Source organism: Vipera ursinii (assembly GCF_947247035.1).
Source record: "Vipera ursinii genome assembly, chromosome: 2".
Classification (NCBI taxonomy): Eukaryota; Metazoa; Chordata; class Lepidosauria; order Squamata; family Viperidae; genus Vipera; species Vipera ursinii.
This window is the reverse complement of record NC_139513.1, coordinates 120609399-120635831: the sequence shown is the minus strand read 5'-3', so window position 1 is coordinate 120635831 and position 26433 is coordinate 120609399. Positions and strand designations below refer to the sequence as shown.

Genomic DNA, 26433 nt, shown 5'->3' with positions numbered 1-26433 from the left:
AAACAAGACCTTTTTATTTGTGACAGACTGCCAAATACAGTAACCAGACATTAAGGGTACTGTTTATAAAAAAACATGCCTTCAGCTGCCTTTCCCAAGTCCTTCCTAGCTACTGCTTGGGTGCAGTAAAATGAAAAGGGATGTTTACATGCTGTTCCTCCATTGGATTCTCAGAAGAAGACTGGCGATTGCAAAAAGAAAAAAATAATCCACAAATTTATGATAAATATATTTATATATTTATTTTTCTTTCACAATAGACACATGTTCTATGGACTAGAAAAGTGGGTGGTCCAAACTGTCTCAGCTACAAAAAATAAATCTTTATATGAAAAATACAGACACAGTGCTATAGATTAAGCATTCATGTTAAACACAGGGAGTGAACAACAATCTCTGCAATGGAATCTGAAACCTTGCACAACCCTAGATGTCAACAAAGATCATTTAGAGTACAGTACTAGGAGTACAAGTCTATCGGGGTTCTCACTGGCATAGATGCCCAGCTAATAACCATCAACCATTTTGGAGGTGTGGGGAGAGACTGCTGACCTACTGATGTTATGCCATCTTGTAAACACTGAAGTATTAAAGTATACACTGATTTTGGCATTGTCATAAGGCACAATATTTTAAAATTAACATATTTGAGGAAATAGACTGAAGGAGGTGCTAAACGGTAGTGAACTGAAAGATAAGTAACCTAGCTTATATTTGGAGACTACAAAGTGTTCCTTCTGTGCTGTGACCTCATGCTTGCATTTTAAGTTTGCATGCTTAAAAAGAATGTAATTCGAATAGAAAGACAGGTTTCATGAGCTAATGCCTCTTTTGTATAGGTGGAGAAGGACACAAGAGCCCCTGAGGGCAGAGTGATTGTGGAACCCCCCTTTAGTTATGGTTGGTTCTTAACTGGTGTTCTGTTCTTCTAGTCCAGTTCTCAACCTTGACAAATTTAAGATGGATGGACTTCAACTCCTATAATTCCTTAGCCAGCATGCTGGGGGAGGGGTGCAATTCTGGGAATATGCTGGCTGGGGGATTATGGGAGTTGAAGTCCACCCATTTTAAAGTTCTCAAGGTTGAGAAACAGTGGTCTAGTCAGTAGTGTACTTATTCATATTTATTGTTTTTTTGTCTGTAATCTATCCAGAGTCATTAAGGAGTCAATGGCCTCAAAATTTGATAAAATAATAATAAAAAATGTTGTGAGTCAAGGACAGTTGTCGCTGCATTTCTGGTGAACCTGCTGTTTGCCTTTTGACAAAGGAGCCTACCCTAAGTGCCTTTTAGAAAGACTCTGAATCAGCAATTCCCATCTTAGACAACAAAAGAAAGGCAGGCCTATGAACACTTTGGGAAAAGAACCCACCTGTCCAAAATAAACATTTCAGAGAAATACAAGCAACCTTTGTTCTTAGGGTACATAAGGCAAAGATTGCACAAGCCAGGGCTCTTCCAATGGTATGTAGTGTAGCTGGAATGTGACTTTCACAGCTCTTATGAAAATAAATACAGATAAGTGTACAAGGAACAACCTGACCCAGTAGGTAAGCAAAAGAAAGTAACTCCAAACTTTCCAGCCTGCAATCTCTATGCTTCCAAACACCAACGGCTCCAATTCTACCGATCCAGCATGATTTGACACCGAAAGAATTTAAATTCCATCCTGCCAGTACTGGAAGCTTTATAAAAAGAATTTGCAGATACTGCTGGAAACAAATCTCTTTATTTTTTTTAAACCTCTCTTTTCAGAAGCTTTGCTTACGTCTATCAGGTATATAGCAAACTGGAGTGTACTTGTGTATCACCACAGTACCTTCAACTCAGCAGTGTATCTGAATGTGGATTTGCCCTATGCTGCAAAGAAGTTATGGAGTGGAAATCAACTGGATTGTTGTAAGATGTTTGGTGATTTCCCAGTTCTTTATCTTGTCAGGTTGCAGTCACTGCTTTTCCCAGATACCACGCAAAGATTATAGAGTACAAAAATATCTACATAAATAAATATACATTATTTGTATGTTTTTACATTACATTTTACAGAGAAGTGCATAGAAAACGGGCAAGGAACAGAGAATCAGCTTCTCCCTGTGCTTGAAACTGGAACTATGACGACTCATATATTTTATATCAGGCAAAACTGAAAAGTACAAGAATATTTAGCTTGTGAGGACAAAGCCCTTAAAGCAAACTTACCAGCCAACTTCTGTGAACTTTTTAATGTAAATACAGAGCAGGTACCAGAAAATTGAGAAATCTATAAATGACTTGGAAAGGAAGACTATTTTAAGGCTGCAATTCTAAATGTACATAGTGGGATTTATTTCTGAGTAAAAATCGACAAGATTGCATCAATCATTTAATTTTCTTTATAGCTTTTGTCATATATAAAATGGGCCAAATTCATCCAGGCAAATGGTGCTCTTCAACTATTCCCCCCCCCACAGTATACAAGGTTAAAGAGTTTGCTGTAAAAAAAGGTATCCATTGTTATTCCAGAGCTTTTTCTTGAGGGAAAAAAAGCTATCAGAGGATAACATTATTTAAGAAAAATAATTTACAATAATTTAAAAGATGTATCTTCTCACAAAATGAAACCTGAATAATTGTATAGTCAACACTATTTTTTCACTTAGATTCAAAATGGAAAAGTTGGAAAATGGAAAAGTTTAAAATGAAAAACTTCTTTAAGAATTTAGATCAAACATGTGTGTTTAGCATGTGTTTTAGTAAGAAGGGAGAAGTTGATAGTGCAAAAAATATATATGTCTAATTTACAGGCTTGGCCTCTTTTTAATTTGGAGAAGTGACAAAAATATATGTATGGGTAGGGCAAGAGGAACCATGAACACTAATGCTAACACAGAATGGAAAGCTATGAAGAGCTTCCTCTGCTTTGTTTAGGGTTTTAGGGCAACAGACAATTTTCACAGACTCACTAATGAAACACTGCAAAAATCACAAAGCCTGCAAGAACCTCAGCCAAGAGGCACCGACTGAAATGTGGGATGACCTGACACCAGTAAAATCCCAGCGGTAGCATTTTTACTGCCTGGGCTGAATGGTCAAGGCAGATAATTGCCTATTAAATGAAAGTCCCATCAGCACTACTGAAGGCCAGGACCTCCAGCTTATCACAGGCATTGCAAAATGGTCATGCTGGAGGAGTCTGGCCATCCACCGGTCAATATCGGGTTCAGTTTTAGAGTACCTAGTTTCCAGGGTCACAAAAGGGGATTTTGGTGTGTGAACTGGGGTCTGATTTAAATTCTCTGTTATGAAACAATAGGAAAAGTATACACACCTTTGCAACACAGATCTTCAGAAGCCTTGATGATGAACCTCATCAAGACTCACAAATGCTGCAGCTGCAGACTAAAGAGGCAACTGGAGCAGGTGTTGAGGTGAGCCATTGCTCCTGTTTTGAACTAAAGCAATGAGCGATGTGCATACTGGGCTTGGGCAAAAAGTCACTTATCTCAACTCTCCAATCCCATATGCCCTGCCTCACCCCTCAGTCCCCAACGATGATGACTGCAGCTGCCAGAATTATATTCCAAGAACATCCACTGGAGTCAGGCAGCAGCTCTTGTTTACATTAACCTTCTTGCTTCTTGGACCCACTGGAGTCTTGCATTGTTAGCAGAAGGCTGCAAAAGAGCTCATACCAGAAAAAGGTGAAGCCGGTGGAGAAAGCAGCCTTCAACAAGCTTGGGGAGAGGCCCTTGAAGAATCCTCTGGGTCCCTCATCCAAGATTATCTGTCGGGCACAGTCCATGATGCTACTGTATGTTCGAACCTGCCAGGCACAAGAAAGTGAGTGAACAAGAGCAAAGATTCAGGCTGGGTACCATGTCTTCTCTCCTAGATATAACAGGGCATTGGATTCAGTCTCATGTAATTGTGGGGAAAAGTCATGGCAAGAAGTGCTATGTTAGTGCTCTCTCATGGAAACCGAATCTGAAGCACTGCATAGCCAGATTATGTATATTGGTCTCTGGACAGAAAATGAGAGGGGGGAAAAACCAGGAATAGTATGCTTAAGAGATATGGACTGAGATTTAGAAAACAGCCACCCCAAATTGGCTAGTTGAACAAAAAAGAAACTCAGGACAAACATTTTTTTATTGTGAAGGGGTATATGTTCAATATCTTGTAAGAAGAAAGGTGAATAATGGGTCACTAATTAGAAGTAAAAAAGGGACGTGGTGGCTCAGTGAGTTAGGACGCTGAGCTTGTCGATCAGAAGGTCAGCAGTTTGGCAGGTCAAATTCCGAGTGCCATGTAGCAGAGTGAGCGCCTGTTACTCATCCCAGCTTCTGCCAACCTAGCAGTTCGAAAGCACGTCAAAATGCAAGTAGAAAAATAGGGACCACTACGGTGGGAAGGTAACAGCGTTCTGTGCGCCTTTGGCGTCTAGTCATGACGGCCACATGACGTCCTCGGACAAGCGCTGGCTCTTCGGCTTTGAAACGGAGATGAACACCGGCCCCTAGAGTCGGAAACAACTAGCACACATGTGCGGGGGAACCTTTACCTTTACCTTTAATTAGAAGTAAATCTAAGTCGTGCCTTATTACATGAACAAGATGAGGGAAGCCTTGAGTTCAGGTGCTCCCACTTCCTCTTTCTATTTTGCACATGATTTAAAGCTAGTAGGCACTGTGTATAACAAAGCAATCTGTCAAAACATGGGACACTGTGATTTGCACAAACTGTAGTTTATTCAACTGCAAGCTGAGTGAAAACACAATGTGATTCACTGCCCTCCTTCTCCATGAAACAGGAAAAAAGGGGAGGAGAGAAAACATCAGCTCCAGATTCTCGTTTAGAAATAGCTGGGGGTGGGTGGGGGGAGCAATGGTTCCATTACAAACAATACATCCAGCATATATTTGGAGGCTACAAGCATGAAAGCTACAGTTCTCAGTGGTGGCGAGAACATACTTCTATTAATATCTTCATCAAAGGCGGTGTTTCCCAGCCATGGCAATTTCCAGGTGTATGGACTTCAACTCCCAGAACCCCACAGCCACACGTGGCCATTGAGGAGAATTCTATGAGTTGAAGTCCACACACCTAGGAATTGACATGTTTGAAAAAACACTAAAATAAGGGCAGGAGAGCAGGTGAGGTAGAACCCCTCACTTAGATATTGCATAAAAGGGGAGAAAGTCTGGTCGTTTCAGCTGATACACTCCACTACCTTCATACTGCCTGATATATTTGGCATAGAAAAAGAGAGAGGAAGGGGAATAAGAAAGATTTCCACAAGCCAAATCCCCTCTCACCTGCCCAAAAGCCGCCCGGGCTTGCTCAAAGCCACCCACTTGCAGTCGCTTCTTGAACAGGTCAAAGGGATATGTCAAGGTTTTGCTGAGGACACCAGCACAGCTTCCGCACACTAAGTTTTTAATATTACCTGAAAAACCAAGAGGTTAGAAGGAAAGGGAAGCGCTCCATAGCTAACTCTGATCCTGCCCTTTCAAAGCTCTGGACTGGTCAACGTAAGAGAGGCATGAATCACGGGGGTAGGATTACCTTTATGAAAGGCCCTCCATGGGTTCCTCTAACTTACCGATTTTACTCTTACAATTTTGCTGACAACTGATTTCCAACCTTGAGGCAGCAGACCTTTCTAGGGACAGACAGCCCTCGTGGTATACCAGGGGCTCACCTGCCCCCTTTGCCCTGCCCGGCCCCACCATTGGCACCAACCTTTCTTCATCTCTTCGCTTGGAGCCATCCAGTTGTACACCCTCTTCAGGAGACTGTAGAAGGAAAACTGGAAGCCGGCATAAGGAACAATGGCAATGACGGTTGGGCTCAGCCCCCTATAGAAAGTCAGCAGCCCTTCCTTCTGGTACATGCTGACCACAGCGTGGCGGAGGTTCCTGTAAATCTAAAACAATTTAAGAAGGAGCATCTTTCCTTGACCACGATGCAAATTTTGCTCTCAGTATGGAAGTTAGATTTCAGCTATGCTGTTAAAAAGCTCCAACTGTTAAGAGATGTGGCTTCTGCTAGTTACCCGAACTGGCTATCTCTCTCTCTCTCTTAATACTTTTGGTCATCACTGTATTAGAGATTGTTACACAGCCAATCAGATGTTTAGATTGGATTTGGCATTTTTCTCCACTATTGAATCCTTCCCAAGGACCTGGGATAGGCAGATGTTGTTTGATAGTCTTAAAGGTATTATTACTATTGATCATTGCACAGTCAGCCAGATGTTCAGACTGGATTTGGCATTTTTGTCTACTTATCGAGTCCTTACCAAGGACCTGGGAGAGGCAGATGTGGATGTTTGATGGTATTATAGTTATCGTCACAGGATGGAAGCAGTTCCTAGTAAGGCTGCCTTTTGCAATTGACTAATGGCAAATTTCTTAATGCCAATGGTGTTCAAGTGGTGCTCCAGTTGTTTTGGGATTGCACCCAAGGCTCCTATTATAATTGGTACTACCCTTGCTTACCTTTGCCACAGTCTTTCTATTTCTATTTGTAGGTCTTTGTATTTTGTTATCTTCTCCAGTTCTTTCTCATCTATTCTGCTGTCATCAGGCACTGCCACATCCACTATAAAAAAAGTCTGGATAGTGGACATGGCAGTGCCTGGAGACAGCAGAATAGATGAGAAAGAACTGGAGAAGATAGCAAAATACAAAGACCTACAAATAGAAATAGAAAGACTGTGGCAAAGGCAAGCAAGGGTAGTATCAATAGTAATAGGAGCCTTGGGTGCAATCCCAAAACAACTGGATAGGCAGATGTTGTTGTTTGATAGTCTTAAAGGTATTATTATTATTATTATTATTATTATTAGTAGTAGTAGTAGTAGTAGTAGTAGTAGTAGTAGCAGTATATACAGGTGAAATCACAGCTACCAGTTCATTAGCTGGTATTGGCCTTCATATCCATTGAGTTCTTCCCAAGAAGAATGTATTTTAATGTATTGGCAGATCCCAGCATATTATTCACTTTTCTGCTCTTATGAGCATTCAAGATGGCTAAGAATTTTTTTAAAAAGAATGTAAAACTTTAAAAACACATCACAATAAAATCATTAGAGCAATTAACCAGTTAAAAGCTTGATGCATGTGTATGTGTGTGTGAGTGTGTGTGTGTGTGAGAGAGAGAGAGAGAAGAGAGAAGCATCTCTACAGATTTCCTAAAGACTCATCTCAGAGAAGCCTTTCTGCCATGTGCCAGCCATAAATCTTTGGCAGCAGAGGCCCTGTGCCTTTTTGTCACGACCTGACAATCCCCATGCTACCCTTTGCTCCTCCCACATAGTTGCCTTCTCAACAGAGTAATGAAAAGCAAAACAATCTATTATGCAAAGTACACATTTCCACGATGCCTAGCTGTATAGTAAGATCTAGATTTACACTGCTTATTCTGAACGCATAACAATCTTTCTGCGCAAAAGAAAGGATTTCTGAGCACAGAATTTCAAATTTGCGTAAGAGAAGCAAAGATTATTCCTAAAGGAAACTTAACATCTGAGGGGGAACGTTAACATGTATTAGAATAAGGAACTTCTTAAGTCAAAACACGGGATTTTCCCGGGTGCACAGTGACAGACTTGAAAGAGTAGCAGCTTCTTTACAGAGTAGCTGACAGATAAGAGACAGAGTGAACACCTTGGATCTCAAGCTCTTCTGCCACTTTGCCCCCGAATTCTGCAAACTAAAATGGTTGAATATTAAGCCAAAATAATTCTGCTTTGGTAAACAAGTCATATTGACTTCACATTCTGTAAACCATGACGTATGGTGGTTGCCTATTTGTCAGGCTGCTTCCCTAGCTCTTCTCAAAATGCAACTGTTTATCAAAGTATTTTCCTGACTCGTACCTATCATGTGGCCCTCACCCTTTGGGACTATTTCGGCAAACCCAAGCACTCCTCCTAACCTTGCCTGTCAGTTCCCTGACAGATCAACCAAGGATCTTGTGACACCTATACAGGACAGTCCCTTCTATGAAAGATTATGCCATAAAAAAATGCATTGATCTCTAAGATGCCCTAAGACTCTAAGTAAGTTGGAAAGCAGTCAGAATGGTGTCATTTCATTAAATAAATACTGTGGGGGTAAAGTAAGGAATCAAAATATTCTCTGGCTGGCAAGAGCAGAATTAATCTAGAAGCGCTGGGGGTGCTTTCATTCATCTCTTACCTTCGGCTCTCCTTGGGCAGCCAAGCGAGTCCGCAACGTGTCAAGAGGCTGAACTGTCACAGTAGCAGCACAAGCAGACAGACCGCCACAGACAAAGTGCACAGTGAAGCCACGAGCATCATAAGATGTGCCATGGTGCACCAGCTTGGTCAGAAATTCGAAGCTGACAAACTTGTAAAAGAAGACCAAAACAATCAGAAATTTACATATTTGATTTAGGAAAGCCACCGATCACACAAGGATATTTTTTAAAAAATAATTTCTGTGAATACATGTGGTCCAGAAATTCAGATTTTGCATCTCTGAAGTAATTAGTTAGGACACTGATTTATCTTTTCGCTTACCGTATTTCATTTACAGTATTTAGGAGGTGGATGTCTCTGGAAGTCTGTAAGTATCAATAGAGCTGAACAGTTGGCTAATTTATGGCTCAGTGGGCATGGATTCAGTTAATATATTTAATGGTTTAATATGTTACAATAGCTGAACCCTAATAACTGGGTAAACTCAGTTAGTACTGAGTTAGCACTCTACATGAACATACCCAACATCTGAGAAAGAATAACTTAGACCACTCAGAGTTACATCAGTTTACAAACTAGTATTCAACATAGACTAAATAGTCAAAACAAGAAGAGGCAGCTGATGTGCTTCTCATCATTTTGCAAAAATCAACAGAAGAGTGATTTTGAATTTCAGGATCTGAGATGAAAAGTTGTAGTAGGAATGTGAAATCAGAGAAAATAGAGCACAGAGTTTTTGGACTCTAAGAGAAGGATTGATAGAGTATAAAAACTGGACAAAACAAAATAGGATATTAGTCTTGTGCAAGCATGGAGATTCTAAATTAATATTTAAAATTACTTAAATTAACTCATTAGCTAAAGAGAAAGTACGTGAAAAGTTAATATGACATCCCAAGTATTGCTAAGAACGAATCTTTAGTTCCAGAATATTCCATGATAACAACTCAATTGTGTCATATTAATTCTAAAAATTAATTTTAAATTAAATTCTAAATTCTCATATTAATTCTAAAAAAAAGTAAAATCAGTTTTTGAAAAGAAACATGAGAAGACAGCTAAACAGATTACTCTAGAAGTTAAGAAAAGTAGTATTTTTTTAAAAAATCCCATTTATATCCCGCCCTTCTCTGAAGACTCAGGGCAGCTTACAATCTAAGAAGCACAAATCAATGTGCTTAGCAATAGCCTTCATTCTATGTGTATGCCTGCTTATTAGGGCTTTCAGGGGCCCCCAAGCGGCATTTTTACAAAGTCAGCTTATTGCCCCCAACAATCTGGGTCCTCATTTTCAGGCTGAATAGATAAAATATTGTTTGGTTCTCACCTGGACAGCCCCATAGGTAACGGAAAGAAGTTGAGCAGGGACGTGACCTTTCCAAAACGCGGTGACCCCTTCCTCCTGAAAAATCTTACCAGCGGCCTGCCAGATACCGTGATACTTCGCATGTGGATTTTTGGAGGAAAGCTGCTCTATCTGAAGCTGAAAAATGATGGCATGAGTAAACTATATAATGCTTATGTGGAAAATTTAAAACTCCAAAATGTCTTAGGGCTATGATATTTATCATCAGAGTGTCTTAGGCTATTGCCTGATATAAAACTTGCTTACCTGGGAATAATTACTATTTACCCTGGCAGGAAATATATAAATACAGGTAGTTCTTGACTTATAGTTTGTTTAAAGTTACAACGGCACTGAAAAAGTGACTTATGTCCATTAGTCACACTGCTGCATAACTGCTGCAACATCCCTATAGTCACAAGATTTACATTTGGATGCCTGACAACTGGTTCGTATTTATGAAGGTTGCAGTATCCTGGGGTCATGTGATCATTTTTTTGCGACTTTCTGACAAGTAAAGTCAATGGGGAAGCCAGATTCTTCACAACCATGTTACTAATTTAACAACTGCAGTGATTCACTTAACAAGCATGGCAAGAATATTCGTAAAATGGGGCAAAACTCACTTAACAAATTTTTCACTCAGCAACATAAACTCTGGGATCAATTGTGGTCATAAGTCGAGGACTACCTGTTATTACTGTGCTACTTTAGAATAGGCATAGGCCCCACATAGCCTTCCAGCAACTTCTATCATCTGGAAGGTTGCACACACAACACTGGCCTCTTAATTTCAGAAGGCCCACCACAAAAGGTGTGCCAGTTAGAAAGGGAAAATATTAGCCTACAACATATTTCCCAAAGTTTAGAATATGTAGAAGGAAAAGGCTTATCATCATTTAAACATTGTTTTAAAACCCTGGAGTAAAAGCAAACCTTCAAACAGCCCTAAGTAATCATCATAGGGCTTCCTTGCCAAAGCTGGCAGTGCAACACCCAAAGAAATGCCGCTACACTGAACTGCACAATACAAGCACAGGAGCAACTACGCTACCATAGATCAGGCAGGAAGGCTTTCTAGTCTAGTACTCTTCCCACGGGGCTCCTCAGATACTTGTGGAAGTCCAATCTCACAAGCCAGATATGTCAGGAAGATTGCCTTCCAGTAACTTTCTCCTAGAAGCCACCTGCCTCCGATTCCATATAACGATCATAACTAGTAGGTCTTGGATCGCTGTATCAGTGCCTTCAAGAACCACCTTCTGTTCCTTTAAACGAGGAACAATGTCTTCAGGTGAAGGAACATTCAGCTGTGTTTCTGCCTGGATGCAAAACCTTATGCAGACAGCAGAGTTAAAAATAGCGGGCTCTGTAATTGGACCCCAATTAAATAACCTCTGGAAAGTCAAAGCTAATGGCCAAATCAGCTCCTTCATAGTAGTGGAAGAATGGGAGGGTGTGTGTGTGTGCCCCTTACCCGCTTCCTCTTGTTTGTCCAATGTCATAAAGATAATACCTGAAACCGAATCTTGAGCACATCAAAAGGGCCGATCATTGCCCGAGTGACCAATCCGGAAGCGGATCCCGCCGCTGCTACTTTCACAGTCGAAAGGGAGCTGCACTCGGAATCCGGATCATAGCCAACCATCCCTCCCTACGAGGCCTACGGACCTTGCTCTCCATCCACGCCCCCGGGGCACCAACACTGGAGGCAAAGAAAAAAAGGAGGGATCGGACTGAGAGAGAGAGAGAGAGAGAGAAAGAACTCGGCGGTCTTTATAAAGAGAAAACAGAGCCTCTGAGCATGTTTAAAGTTGCATTCAGCTCATCTGAGCATGTTTAAAGTTGCATTCCTCCCAAAGAGCCGCGCGCCGACTTCGCGTGGTCGTGGTCGTGGCCGTGACCGTGACCGAACACATGTCCTCAATCAACCTGCCCAGCGGCTCATTTGTGGCTGCCTTCAAGCAGACGCTGCAGCACCCAGCCCAGGTTTCCGCCCTGTTCCCCCCCCCGCCCCGCCCGGGAATCGCGACCCTCCCCCGAGGCCCTCGTTCGGCTCCAGCGAGGCTCACCCAGACCGCGGCTTCCCACGGCAACGAAACGCGGCGACCAATCGGGGCGCTGGCAAAGATTCAACCTCGCTCCACCCGGGCGGCAGGTCTGAAGGACGACCTCACGCGGCTCTCGCTTGAGATGACAGCCGCCGGGCTCTCTGGGAAATGTAGTTCTGCAATGCCGGGATGCGTGCTTATGCCTGAGGATCGAGGCGGGAGAAAACGGGGGAGCGAAGGTTTTCTTTAAAAAAAAAAGGGCTCCGATGAATGTGCATATGCGGATGCATTTTAATTTAATTTAATTTAATTTAATTTTTATACCGCCCTTCTCCCGAAGGACTCAGGGCGGTGTACAGGGCAATACAATAAAATACAATATATAAAAATTAAAAAATATTAAATACAACAGCCCAATTTAATAAATTAATACAAAACGTTAAGATACCCCTAAACCCATCAGACCAGGCCGGCTTGTTCAAATAAATATGTTTTTAGGTCACATCGGAAGGAGCGAAGGTAAGCGGGTCGGGATTTATTTCTTAAGAAATTGCCAAAGAAACCGCACAACCCGGAAAAAAACTAAAATACAGATCCTTCCGGACTGCAGGACGCCACTCCCCGGTAATTTATTCTCGTCGATCTTCAGTGAAGAAGTTTGGTATTTCTCTGGAAATAGCTGTACGTGGGACGGCACAACAAACCTTTCTGATTTTCTAGTTGCAGAGATGGGAAAGAAGATGTAAAGATGTTAAATTCCCTGTTTCTTGTGCGCTTTTTATTAAGGCGTGGCAGCCATGTACAACTTTTGAAGAAGCTTTTTCCCTGCTCCCGTTCCACATAGCGGTGTATAAGTAGTTTGGACATATAATTTAGTTCCATCTCGATCAAAGGATACATCTGTTCAGAGAACGAACGAAACGATTTCCCCTGTCATTTCCACCGTATGTATTACCTGGTGAGGCTACCTCAACAAGCAGCCCCAATCTCACCCTAATGAGTTTTTATTCCTAACTCCAGGCAGGGTATTCCCCCCCACCCCATCCCCAAAAAAGTATTTAGCTGTGCATAATTTGTGTGGTTGAACCTGGTACTCTTCAACTGTGTTTGATTTTAATAAGATCTGATTTTATAAGAAAGAGTTGAAATCCAAAGCATCTGAAGATGCCAAGTTTGGGGGGAAACTAGTGCAAATCAAAATCACCACATGGCTAAATTCACATATCAAACTAAGCTAGTACAAAATTATCAGTTTGTGGAGTAATGTGTTATATTAATTCATTGTTCAATAAGGTATGGTTAAACAAGCTAGCATAATTAGAGATCTAGACTTTTGTGTCTCACTCATCAAACCATTATTAAATAAATCAGGGTAATGCTGGTGTGACAGCTTCATGCTTCATAGGTAATCTGGAATCAGTGAACTATCTTGGCATCTAGCTGACATTGCTATATCATAGGTCACTTTTGAACATAGTATAGAAATTGTATTGCTTTGAAGACTTGCACAATCGTAAAGCAGGATTAATTGCTTTGAAGAAGGGGGAAGCTGTGACTTGCCTATAAACCTCTGCAATATTGAGGAGAGGGGGCAGCCCCAAAGTATCATCATATCATGCCATTTAAATAAAATAGCAAACAGATTTGTGAGAGGAGGTAAAATTTCTTTTCAAAAGTAAACCATAGCAGTCAGAAAAGACTGTGGACAATGCACAACAGAGTAAAAAACAACAAAATCTGAAAATATTAATAATAAACCATCACTTTAATAAAGAAACCATAGCATGCTCAGATGCTTGTCTCTAATCACATCATAAACCAAAGGCTCACTTTAACAAAATGTTTTTAAGAGCCTTCCAGGTTGCAAGGAGAGCTGGAGCCTGGCATCTCACCTGGGGGAGCAAGTTCCATAATGTTAGAGCTTCCCCTGGAAAAATCTAGCTGACAACTTTCTTCCAGCAAGATTCTTAGTAGCTCCTTCCTTGGAATTCAGACTGGATGGGCAGAATCATGCATGGCTAGACAATCCCTGAGATGGAGAGTCTGAGGTGTATGTTTATGTGTGTGTGTAGCATTTGTGTGCTGCTGACCCAATGACCCTGGGCATTGTAAGAAGAAACCTGTCCACTGTCCTTGTATATAGAGAGGCCAACAAAAAATCTGTCCTGTTCACTCCAGTCAGCAATATATATATATATAATATATAAACTTTGCCATCTTCTTCACTGAGCCATAAACCATGATATACAGAACAATGTGGCTAGCTTTATATAATAGCGTACGCTAAGGCAAAAAATAAAAAAACTGTGAGATGACCTCACGAGAGGTCGATGGATCGTTAAGGTGCTTCCAAGCAAAAGAGGCAGAATGCAGAGATGCAATCATTATGAAGCTTTATTCATCGATAGATTATATAGAAAGAGCTATATGGCATGGAGGCATCCATGCCTGTATGATAGAGAGAGAAAGCATGCAAGAGAGAAAGAAAAAACTAAGAACTAAGAGCAGCCCCTGAGCAGAGGTATTTATGGGGGGTTTCAGCCCCTCCCTAACCATAAAACACTCTCGCCAATGGGGCTGCAGGGGCCGGGGACCCCTGACCCACCAGTCTTCTTTGCTCCCATCTGATGACCTATTTGGGGAACTGCCATGGCTGGCACAAAAACATCTAACAATTCCCCTTCTTGCCAGCCAATGACAGGGACCAGTGAGTGTATGTGAGGGGGTGAGCAGGTGTCATAGACATGCATATACACATTCAGAAGACCAAACAAAAACGCTTACACAGAAGGTTGTGCCGGTCAATAGGAACAGGTTTGGTGAACAGGTCAGCTATCTGGTCAGTTGTGTTACAATGCTCAACACGTATAAACCCCTCTTTGGTAAGCTGCCTGACATTTTTATAGCGTATGTCTATGTGGCGGGACCTAGAGCCCACTGCATATGCCCCCGAGATTGCAATTGCGGCCGTATTATCCTCTTGAATTTGGATGGGCAGAGGAGGAGATGCCCAGATGCTCGTTATCAGAGCATTGAACCAAATCAAATCATTGGCCGTGTCTGACAGGCTGGCATATTCCGCCTCGGCCGTGGAGCAAGAAACAAATTTTTGCTGCCTAACATGCCAATGGATAGGACAGCCATTTAGCAATATGAGGAAACCAGAGGTGCTCCATCTACTCTTGGTATCACCAGCCCAGTCTGCGTCTGAGTAAGCGGAGAGCTGGGCCGTCTTTCCCTTCTCTGGTTCCAGCACAAGGAGAGCATCGGCCGTGCCCCTGAGGTACCTAAGTACCCTCTTAACAGCATTCCAGTGGAAGGAATTTTAGGAGCAGCTCCTTGCATTTCTGTGTAGTCATTTGGTCCACGCGGTGCCTGTGTTGGGCCCGGACCGCTTCTGCTGCATCTGGGCAGTCTTGGGCGGACTGCACACCTTACATGCTTCCCTCTGTGGCGTGCAGTTGTAGGGAGGCTTGCAAAGGTGTTCCTGGCACTGAGCTTGCGTCAGGGGCTGGAAGCAGGGCTGCTGATCTTGATTGAAGACTTCTGGTCACAATCGGAGATCTCCTGCCATCCGTTTCAGTTTCAAATCTAGGCATCTTACTGCTATCTGCAAGCTTGGAAACGTTGCCTTAAACCATCCTCTGCTACCAACTTGTGAATGACCTCACGAGAGGTCGATGGATCGTTAAGGTGCTTCCAAGTAAAAGAGGCAGAATGCAGAGATGCAATCATTATGAAGCTTTATTCATCGATAGATTATATAGAAAGAGCTGTATGGCATGGAGGCATCCATGCCTGTATGATAGAGAGAGAAAGCATGCAAGAGAGAAAGAAAAAACTAAGAACTAAGAGCAGCCCCTGAGCAGAGGTATTTATGGGGGGGTCTCAGCCCCTCCCTAACGATAAAACACTCTCATCAATGGGGCTGCAGGGGCCGGGGACCCCTGACCCACCAGTGGGAGCAAAGAAGCCTTTTTGCTCCCATCTGATGACCTATTTGGGGAACTGCCATGGCTGGCACAAAAACATCTAACAATTACCACCTAATGGCTTACCACATTGAACCTGAACATTGAACCACAAGCCTAGATTTAATGTCATTCACAAACCTTGAATTTGTTTATCAAAGAAGACTTCATCTTTCCAGACTGGACTGAGAAATCCCTTCTCAATAGTACCAGCTCAATCCAAGGGTTTGGCTGAATACATGATGAGGCAACCAGGGTAGAAAATAATGTAAGTACAATTCCATGGATCGCCATGACTTCAGCTTAAGGCCTGAAGGCAAGATGCTCGCATTGCTTGAATTAAAGTACAGTCTTCAACTTGACTCAGAATTTCTGTTGCTAGGCAAGATGGTGGTTAAGTGAATTTTGCCTCGTTTTATGACCTTTCTTGCCGCAGTTGTTAAGTGAATCACTTCAGTAGTCAAGTTAGTAACACAGTCATTAAGTGAATCTAGCTTCCCCATTGACTTTGTCAGAAGGTCGCAAAAGGGGATCACATGACCCCCAAAATACCGCAAATGCCATAAATATGAGTCAGTTGCCAAGCGTCTGAATTTTGATCACGTGACCACAGAGATGCTGCAATAGTCGTAAGTGTGGGAGTTATAAGTCACTTTTCAGTGCTATTGTAACTTCAAATGGACACTAAGTGAACTGTTGTAAGTTGAGGACTACCTGCATTGGCATCTCTGTGATTTGAGACTCCTGGATTTTGCATCAGAGGAGAAGGGCACTCATGCTAGATTAGTTCTGTTAAACTTCCCCTTCAGACCTCCAGCAGACTCTGAGGCCTGGGGATCCTAGTGTCTACTACACTACATGCCATATCAACAGTGGCGTAGCGTGGGTTGTCAGCACCCGGGGCAAGGCGAGTAATTTGCGCCCCCTAACCTGTGGATTTTAGCACTCGAGTCTCTTCCACTAGCTCAGGAATTCTGGGAGTTGAAGTCCATGAGTCATAAAAGAGCCAAGGTTGCCTACCCCTGAGTTAGGTTCAAGGCAAAAAAGGGTCTCTGGAGAAGAGGGAAAATGCTAGTTTAAAACTGAAACAAGGCAACTTTAAGGTGCCTCAGCTGTGATTTAGGATGAGACAAAGAGAGGACATGGCGTTGAAAATGGTTAATGGGGCATGTTTGTTCCACTCTTAGTGGACGTCAGGATAAACCCCACGAGAGAATGACCTTACAACAGATGTGAATAGGCTTGGACTACGTTTGTAGATTGAGTGCATACATCACATGGAGCGATGATGGGCTTCATCAAGATTTATGATCCCACAATTGGCTAGTTTTCTCCATCTTGTCCTAAACCCTGGATACCAACCACGGTTTATGGCTTAGCATGTGGCGTGGGGTTGACCCAACATGTTAGGCGACAAACAATGACTTCCAACTTACAATGCCTCAGCTTCCCAAGGTTATTCCAAAGCCGGAAAAGCCAACCAACCCACCCTGCAGCTTTGCCTGCTTAGGCTGAACCCCAGGAATTCATACTTGCTGCGGCGCCCGACCTATTTTCTGCCCAGACGCTGCTTATCCAAGCCAAGCCGCCTCCTTCTCTTTGGCACCTCACCCCAAAGATTCGCCGGCCTGGCTGGAAACTCTCGCTGCTGGCGACGTGTGTCGGGGGGGCGGTCCCGATCGCCTCCTGCAGGGGGAACCGAGTGGCCGCAGAGTCAATACAGCAGGAGGAGGAGCAGCAGCAGCAGCAAGCAGCCGCAGGTGCGGCGGCTGCAGTTGTTACCTGACTGCCAGTCAGTCTGACGTAAGGGAATTGAGCTTTACCTGTTGGTTTAGCATCCTGCCAGCAAAAGTTTCAGTCATTCAAAGTCAGCGGACCAGGCTGGGTGCCGAAGACTTAGGAGCAGACAGAAGGGAGAAAGTTGGGAACTTTAACTGAGTTTCCGAGTGAGGTACTATCATTCCTTCTCTTTGTACCTTTATCCACATCCATAACAATAAGAGAGTTGGAAGGGACCTTGGAGGTCTTCTAGTCCAACCCCCTGCTCAAGCAGGAGACCCTATACAATTTGAGTAGTCTCCTCTTAAAAACTTCCAGTGATGGAGCAGCCACGATTTCTGGTGGCAAGCTGTTCCACTGGTTAATTAATTGTCCTCACTGTCAGGAAGTTTTTCCTTAATTCCAGGATGTTTCTCTCCTTGATTAGTTTCCATCTATTGTTTCTTGTCCTGCCTTCTGGTGCTTTGGATGTATAAGTTCACACACACACACACACACCATTCTTTGCTGTCATGTCACCCCAATGATACGTTTGGTTTGCCATTAGGGTGCTGTGTGAATGTGGTCTTTAAATAAACCGCTGTTTATTAAATAAAACAGTTTTTTTTTAAAAAAAACAAACAAACCCCCTTTAAATAAAAGGGAAAGTCTGTAGCTTGAAAGTTTGGAGAGAGAAATGTTTTGACACAGTTAATGTGTGTTTCTGTGACGTTCACGAAGCCCCGGTTGAATGACATGAAACGAATCCCAGTTTATGGCCAATTTGGGGAAGGCGGCATCTGAGCGCTCGTTTTCCCCGCACCGGGTCCGGTCAAATTCACACACTCTTGAGCCAATCGAACGCATCCTTGTCTTTTAATCCGGTTCGCGTTCCAGAAACTGAGATTGAAGGCAGAAGAAGAGTTCAAGCTTTTAATGGGGGGGGGGGGGCGAGGGCTGCTTTTCTGCATTCCAGCAGGACAGGATTTATTTATTTTTATTTATTTATTTTAAAAAAGCGCCTTTTGCAGAACAGAGACAGCACGGGCGCGCCCACAAACACACACACACACGCACACACACCCGACCACGTCCTCTCGCCCCCAAAGTCTGCATGCACGGTTGGATCGGCAACCTGCCGACGCAGCTTTCGTTCCAGAGCAGGGACCCCCGGAGAGACGCTGCAGCGATCCTCCCCCCGCGGGAAATCCACCCTCTTTCAAGCCCCGGCGCGCCCCCCCCGCCTTTGGCAACCCCGGGAGCGCCTTGGGAGAGCCTCCGCAGTGTAGCCCCGGGCTTGCAGGAGGGCCGCGCTCTGTGCACGCTCAGGAGCCGCCTTCTCCTTTGCGGGGGGGGGGGAGGAGGGAGAGAAGGCTTCCGTCCAGCGCCGGGGCGAAGGCGGAGCGGCCCGAAGGAGGAGTCACGCTGTGTGGTTGTGTGTTTGTGTGTGTGTGTGTGTGTGTGTGGCGCGCCGTGGGGCGTCAGGCCCTTCCCGGCTGGGGCTCCGGTGCCTCCGCCCTGCCGGATCCCGGCGCCGTCGAGCACGCCCCCCCCAGATGTTGCGCCGGGTGCGGCCGGCCCCCCCTGCACCCCCCACGCTACGCCACTGCATATCAAGGCCCTTCCTTCCATTCAACCTATGTCATGGCAGTATTAATACCCTGTCAATGATAAATGCTTATATGCTTCCCATGAGACAGACACCCCAGATCAAAACCTTGTGGACTAAACTGAAAACATATGCTAGTAATCTAATATAGATGAATCCAAATGCATTTGTAGTCCTAGGACAAAATCTCAATGATTGGGCTCTAATGATCACACCTGCTACACAAAGCACAAATGACACTCTCCCAATCCTGAAGATAATAGGTTTCTTTTCACACATATATCAAAGAATTAAAAAATGAAACATTGCAGATCTCTGAGTGGCTTAAACAGCCTTTAGGTTAACCACCACATTCTAAATGGGGCCTTTGACACACACACCCTCCAGTGAAACTGACCTATCTATCTGGCTCCAGAATTAGTGCAATTTATTACCTAATTGTTTCTAGGGACCTTCTCCCTTATGTTAAGGCCCTAGACGTTATTCCTAACATTGATACTGATCATCTCTCAACTGTGCTTTATTTAAACGTTTTCACTCAAGGAACACATACAGAGAGTTGCTACCAATCCTTATTAATTACCATTGAGCTAGGTGGACCCCATATTTAAACCAAATGATAACCAAGCTATTGGCCTCAGATCACTGACACATTTTTGAAAACTGTAACATCCATATCCAAGAGCTCCACCAACCTCCAATCTATGGTAATGATGCATCCTCAAGGCAACAATAATGCCACTCCAAATCATAATTTGACCAGGACTGTGTTAGTGGCAAATCTCCCTCTCCCCAACTACCACTTACCAGGTTTGTATATCCAACACAGCATCATTTGCACAGGATCTCCTCCAACAGAAGAGACTCTATAAATAACTGCTGGCATGTAAGAAAAAAGAAGCCATGAGAAACAACTGGGCACATCTTATTCAGGAAGTCAAATCCAAATACTCAATTCCAGCACATGACATCAAACTCCCAAAGCAATGGTCCATCCATGGTGGATTGCCATATCCCCACAGAGACTTGGGAGGCAGGCACATTTTCAGGAATCATACACGGACACTCTGCAAAAAATGAAAGTCCTAGCCAAACTATAGAAAATCTGCCAATGTGACAGTGAGAGAGATTAAGAAAATTGTTGCTCAACTAAGACCAGGAAAGGCCACAAGAGAAGACCTAATCCTAATCCAGGGGCCATTAAAAATAACTTGAATCTCTGGGCTCCCACTCTGGCCTCTTGCTCTTTACCTGCATAGAAACCCAGGGCCGAATCCCCAAGAATTGGGGCCTTGCAATCATTGCCCCCGTGCACTTATCTAATCAAAGTGCTTCACGTTTTTTTTAAATGTTGAATGAGGATTATTTTTAAAAAAATTGGATTTGGTAAGGCTATCCAATTCTGGGAGTATACAGTCCAATAAAGGTAAAGGTAAAGGTTCCCCCGCACATACGTGCTAGTCATTTCCGACTCTAGGGGCCGGTGCTCATCTCCGTTTCAAAGCCGAAGAGCCAGCGCTTGTCCGAGGACGTCTCTGTGGTCATGTGGCCGGCATAACTAGACGCCAAAGGTGCACGGAACGCTGTTACCTTCCCACCGTAGTGGTCCCTATTTTTCTACTTGCATTTTGACGTGCTTTCGAACTGCTAGGTTGGCAGAAGCTGGGACGAGTAACAGGCGTTCACTCTGTTATGTGGCACTCGGAATTCGACCCGCCAAACTGCCGACCTTCTGATCGACAAGCTCAGCGTCCTAACCCACTGAGCCACCGCGTCCAATACATATATTCAAAACACAACTAAAAACCTCAGGACTGCTGGACCAAAATGACACTCCCTAACCCTGCTCCACAGCCACCCCAATCTGAGACCTAGGACCACAGCCAGTCTAAGAGACTTCTGGGAAGCAAGGAGAAAGAACCCCTAGTATCTCTGGGAATGCCATTCCAGAGGTCTGAGGCTGCAACAGAGAAGGCATGCTTCCATAGTCCCATAAGATGACAAATTTAAGTGATGGGATTTGGAGAAGGCTGACTCTGCCTGAATGCCTATATCGCAAGATTGTTGTTGCTGTGGTTACTTGGTGTCTATTTAGAGTATTGGAAGCACAGGCTCACTGGCAGCCAAGATTTAAATGTCAGCCATATGCCTTCTACTGCACAGCTAACAATTTAAGGAACAGGTAAGTGCATGTTTTTCCTTTTTAAATATAAGCTTGGATGAATATGTCATCCAGACAGTGATATTTGCCTAAAATACATTTTGTATGCTGAATGGAACACAATTTGCAAGCAGAACTCAGCAAAGATCACATTGGTAGCAACTTATCAAGTGCACTGGAAAAACCGTTTCAAAACTGTTTTGTTCTTGTCTTTTAATTTTCCTGCAGCATTTCTAGAACTGGGGGGTGGTAAAGTATAAAAAAGTATCAATTCCATTCTGTAACAATGCCAAATCAAGAGCCTCTTTTTAAATTCGAAATCAAGCAGACAAGCCCTTCCAACTTGTTTGTCTGATGGGCCCATCTGAATTTCAGAGAGTGTGATTTGGTCAATTAACATCATTGTGACTGATCCACATAGTACATGGGTTGAGTGTGCAAAACACACTAGATAAAATGTGACTCGCTAATTTACAGTCCAGCATGTCCTGTGAAAAATAGCCATTTGGTCATCCAAACTAAAATACTGTATCCTTTACCTTGGAATTACAGAAATGGGTACCCAAGGTTTCTTGAATTCAAAATTGTCTTTGTTTTGAATCTGGGAAAAGTTTAATTAAAAAGCTGGTAAAATCACAAATAGACCAACCCATAGACCAATCATACAAATACATCTATTTGTATGATTAGGTGCATTATGCAAATTCAGCAAACTGGTTGAATTAAACGTATTGTAAGAATATATTACATGCTGTGTGATACTTGGTTATTTAAGGAATAAAGGAATAAGGAATAAATCAATCTCAAAACAATCTATAAAAATAGTCTCCTTGAGAAAGGTATGCTTTTAATTTCTGAGCAATTCTGTTAAAAATTAGCAGTGAGGTTAAAGCCTTCAATACAAGATTAACTGAGATAAAGCAATCCCCAAATTGAATGACAACAGTACGTATTTTCATAAAAGCCCATAATAGATGATGCCTCTGTCCTCCAAAACTGGTCCTTAGATAAAACAAATTTCTCTCAGAATAGTAAGTTCTCTGCATTCCATAAAACTGCTAAAGTGCCTCTTCTTCTTCTTTCTAGCAAAGTTACTTTCAAAACCTATGAGAAACCAAGGGATAGCTGTGTGCAGCAAGGAATCGTTCTGGATGAAAGCATGAAAATAACTATAGAGCAGAAGACAACAAATAATGATGCTAATTTTGTACCTTGATCAGATAAACAAACACCCATATACATTCAGACCCTAATTATCCCTGGTGAGAAAGCACAGAGGTACCAGAAACATAGTAGTCCTTGACTTACAACCATTCTTTTAGTGACCGCTTCAAGTTACAAAGGCACTAAAAAAAAAGACATTTTCATCAGTTTTTCACACTTATGACTGTTATAGTATCCCCATGGTCACATGATCAAAATCCGGACACTTGGGAACTGGCATGTATTTATGTTGGTTGTAGGGTCATACCATCACCTTTTGCAACCTTCTGACAAAGTCAGTGGGGAAGCCAAATTCACTTAACTGTGTTAAGGTTCTACATTTAGGCAAGAAAAATGTACAGGTATAGTATAGGGGGTACCTTGTTCAATAGTAGTAACTGTGAGAGGGATCTCTGAGTCCTCACTTCAATATGAGCCAGCAGTGTGCTGCAGCTGCCAAAAAAGCCAACACAGTGCTAGGCTGCATTAGCAGAGGGATAGAATCAAGATCACGTGAAGTATTAATACCACTTTACAATGCCTTGGTAAGGCCACACCTGGAATACTGCATCCAGTTTTGGTCACCATGATGTAAAAAAGATGTTGAGACTCTAGAAAGAGTACAGAGAAGAGCAACAAAGATGATTGGGGGACTGGAGGCTAAAACATATAGGGAACGGTTGCTGGAATTGGGTATGTGTAGTTTAATGAAGAGAAGGGTGAGGGGTGACGTGATAGCAGTGTTCCAATATCTCAGGGGCTGCCACAAAGAAGAGGGAGTCAAGCTATTCTCCAAAGCGCCTGAAGGCAGGACAAGAAGCAACGGATGGAAACTAGTCAAGGAGAGAAGCAACCTAGAACTAAGGAGAAACTTCCTGACAGTTAGAACAATTAACCTGTGGAACAACCTGCCTCCAGAAGTGGTGAATGCTCCCAACACTGGAAGTTTTTAAGAAGAGACTGGACAGCCATTTGCCTGAAATGGTATAGGGTTTCCTGCCTGAGCAGGGGGTTGGACTAGATGACCTCCAAGGTCCCTTCCAACTTTACTATTACGATCGTTATGATATAACTAACTTAACAGTGATTTTCTTGTGGCAAGAAAGATCGTAAAATGGAGCAAAACTCACTTAAGAACTCTTGCTTATCAAGGAGATAAGCTCAGCATGCTTTTCCTACTTTATGTGCTCCAAAGGGAAGCTAATCATTTTAATTTAAATCAAAGTTAGGTTTTAATCTGATCCTTCCCATTTCTGAGATACAATCTCAGCATGTTACTATACCAACCCCCCACTGATTCTTTAAATGCGCTATTTATGTTAATAAAGAAGACACTGATATTCAAGTGAAGAATTTGTTGTATATTTATTATTCACAGTTAATTACTATCTACCAAATGCTGCTGCGTTAACGGATTACGTACATAGGCCTGTTTTATTTAAACACTGATTTAATATATATATATACACACAAGACATTATGTCTGCAAGGCTGCATGATATACACCAATTCCAAAAATAAGAAAAACAATCAAATGGTCCAAATGTAGAATACCATAATTCCTTTTCCAATAATTTTAAAAAAGAAAGTGGGGACGGGGGGAATGGAGAGAAAGACAGGTAGCAAGAAAAATATGAGAAATTAATATGCTACAGGGTAGCTTTCTTTCTTTTTTTTTTCCTTTTTTTCACCTGCTGAGAGAAATGGAAATATAAGGCAGAGTCCATCTCAGGAATAACACCTGTAACACTTAGTATAAAAAGGCACCCACCAACACAGGGTTGCCCCCACCCCGATCTGGGAAGAACAGAGCTTTTCTGTAAGGGAAGATCTCTGTGGTAGTTTCGGGGTCTGTTACTAAGGTAGTGAAGGTCCAGGTATACGGCTCAGCAAAAGGAAATAAGGTAACCAGTTGGCACAAGAGCTCTGCAAGTTGCTCTCCCTGGTCTTAAAGTCTAAGTCATTCATAATATTATGCATGGCACCTATGAGCTTTTATCAGGATAAAAAGTTGAATACAATCTCTCTTCTGGGATTTGAGAATAAGAAAGACGATTCTTCCAGCTACAGTAATACTGGTGTAGAAAAAAGGGGTACTGCTGGAAGGTAGTCACTGATTGCAACTAGGGGTCACGCCAACTTGGGAGAGAGCTGGACTGCTCCTCTTCAAGCGTTAGGGTCAACCATTCACTAGAATTAAGCCCAATTTCTTGAGGCCTTACAGTCTTTAGGGGTAATAATTTGGAATTTCACCCTAGGCCTTGTAAAATATGCCTATTTTTTTTCCCAAACTGGGGCAATTTTCTCTCTCTTGTTCAAGAACCCCAGACTGTAAGTTTTGGAACATTTTATGCCTTTTTCCCAACTAGTATGAAAAATATCAAATGCTTATACATATTTTAAAGCTCCATCTGGTAAATGGAGATCTTTTTTAGGTAATAAAAGTTACATTCCTCTCATTCAATTCCTTAACTATTTACATAAAAAACAGCAACAAACTGAAAACTGTGAGCTATTTTTTTTAAAAAAAGGTAACGAGGGAAAGGCACTAATTAAAAAAAACAGAAGACCATGCTCAGTCACATGATTAAAAAGATAATTAAAAGCCGTCGTGGTTAATGAAGACATGATCTGGTTGTAATGCAGGTTTTCTCAGAAAAATCCTACAACCTATTTACCATCTTCCCCTCTGCTCCACAGCCGTATAACTTTCACACTGAAAAGCAGTGAGGAAAAAAAATTAAGACCTTATCTTAGGCAAAACACTGAAGGTAGAAGGATAACACGTGTGTGTGTGTGTGTGTGTGTGTGTGTGTTTGTGTGTGTGTGTGTGTTTAAACTGGCTAATGTATTTGGCTTCTTCTCTCAGTCCCTTCCCGAAGACTGTGTGCATGAAGAGCAGATACCAACAGAGTTTCCTCTCTTCCTTTCATGGCAATAGCATGGACTTCGTTTAGCAATAACACTTCATACATTGATGCACTGGTGTTGGGGAGAAAAGGGACCAATGAACAAAAAGGGCCACCCTGGAAATAACCAAAGAAATCCATTTTAATTTAAAGAAAAGTTTTGGTGCATAAGTTGGACCCTTCTCCTGTCCCCCTCCCCACAAAGTTCCATTCTGAGTGAAAAAAAGTGTTCCCCCTCATGCAGACCTGAGGGGACTCGGTTTTATGGCCTGATGACTGGAGATCTCTGGCTGTTGTTAAGATTCTGAATGCGGACTGTACTGTTTTTCCTCTTTCCTTAAATAATCTTTAGCCATCTGCTCTAGATGTTCCGGTTCACGGGAGTAACGTAGTTGCGTGGAAACATGCCTGTTTGTCCGTGGCAGGCTCCTTTCCACCAGTTGGGGTCAGAATTGTCAAGGACCTGGATAAAGTCTCCGCGGCGAAAGCCCAGCTCTCCCTCTTCCTGAGGGTCGAAATCAAAAAGAGCCTGTACGTATGAGGGTTGCTGTAAAGAAGAGAACAGGGAATTAATCGAGGCCTCCAAATTGCTTGTTTTATCTTTTTGTGGCACGAACTATGTGGTCTCTAGCCTACAGTCCGTACATCTGAAGCTGTTGATACTGAGAGATGGTCATGTGCCTGTAGCGTCTTGGTTTGTGAGTTAATTCACTCAGTCGTAGAAACTGCAGCAAATCTTAACTTAGAATGCTTATTCTGATATACATAAAACGTATATCATTCTATATTATCATTTTATATAATCATTTTACAGTATATAATCATTTTATACAATCTTATAACCAACTACGGCTTTAAAATGTCTTATGATATAAAGGGAGCAGCATTTTTGAGTTTTCGAGGTTGTGTCTAAAATATGAAATAGATCTACAAATATTGGGCAATGAAGTATTAATTCTGTATCAACTTACTACACAGATGTGATTTTGATACACATGAGGCTGCTTTAACAACAAAGGCTATTCATATGGACCTGTTTTTTTTAAATCTACACAGGTAGTCCTCAACTTACAACCATTTGTTTAGTGATGGTTCAAAGTTACAATGGTACTGGAAAAAGTGACTCACAACCGGTCCTCGCAATTGTGGCGGTCGCAATGTCCCCCACAGTCACATGATCAAAAGTTGGGTGCTTGGCAGCTGGCATGTTTTTACAACGA

At 42.6% G+C, this 26433-nt stretch overlaps 2 protein-coding genes across 5 annotated transcripts in view; both read right to left on the bottom strand.

The window, feature by feature from the left end:
* Nucleotides 1-258: 258 nt before the first annotated feature.
* On the bottom strand, nucleotides 259-11704 carry SLC25A19 (solute carrier family 25 member 19). Of its 2 annotated transcripts, XR_014491582.1 has the most exons (8): nucleotides 11624-11704; nucleotides 11068-11256; nucleotides 9534-9689; nucleotides 8184-8354; nucleotides 5722-5905; nucleotides 5295-5425; nucleotides 3308-3802; nucleotides 259-1995 (listed from the first exon to the last, which is right to left on the bottom strand). XR_014491582.1 is itself a non-coding variant. In XM_083355407.1 (7 exons), exons 2-7 carry the CDS (start codon nucleotides 11197-11199, stop codon nucleotides 3602-3604), a joined length of 975 nt encoding a protein of 324 aa, XP_083211533.1. In that variant the 5' UTR covers nucleotides 11200-11256; nucleotides 11624-11704; the 3' UTR covers nucleotides 259-3601. The 2 variants fall into 2 exon arrangements, 1 of the variants encoding a protein (XP_083211533.1); XM_083355407.1 differs by having other exon boundaries at nucleotides 259-3802.
* An 11953-nt stretch (nucleotides 11705-23657) lies between these two features.
* GRB2 (growth factor receptor bound protein 2) overlaps nucleotides 23658-26433 on the bottom strand; it is a 77972-nt gene continuing 75196 nt past the window's right edge. For all 3 annotated transcript variants that reach the window (XM_083351368.1, XM_083351369.1, XM_083351367.1), the window contains one exon: nucleotides 23658-25760. In XM_083351368.1, the coding sequence (XP_083207494.1) occupies nucleotides 25575-25760 (186 nt within the window). In that variant the 3' untranslated portion in view covers nucleotides 23658-25574. The remainder of the gene's footprint in view (nucleotides 25761-26433) is intronic.

Bases quoted from the DNA above. Each gene is read 5' to 3' on its own strand.
- SLC25A19 (XM_083355407.1), bottom strand. From the start codon at position 11,199: ATGGTTGGCTATGATCCGGATTCCGAGTGCAGCTCCCTTTCGACTGTG. The intron at 9,690-11,067 runs GTATTATCTTTA...ATCATTTTTCAG, and splicing joins TGCTCAAGATTCGGTTTCAG to CTTCAGATAGAGCAGCTTTC. The intron at 3,803-5,294 runs GTGAGAGGGGAT...TGTGCCTGGCAG, and splicing joins CCCGGGCGGCTTTTGGGCAG to GTTCGAACATACAGTAGCAT.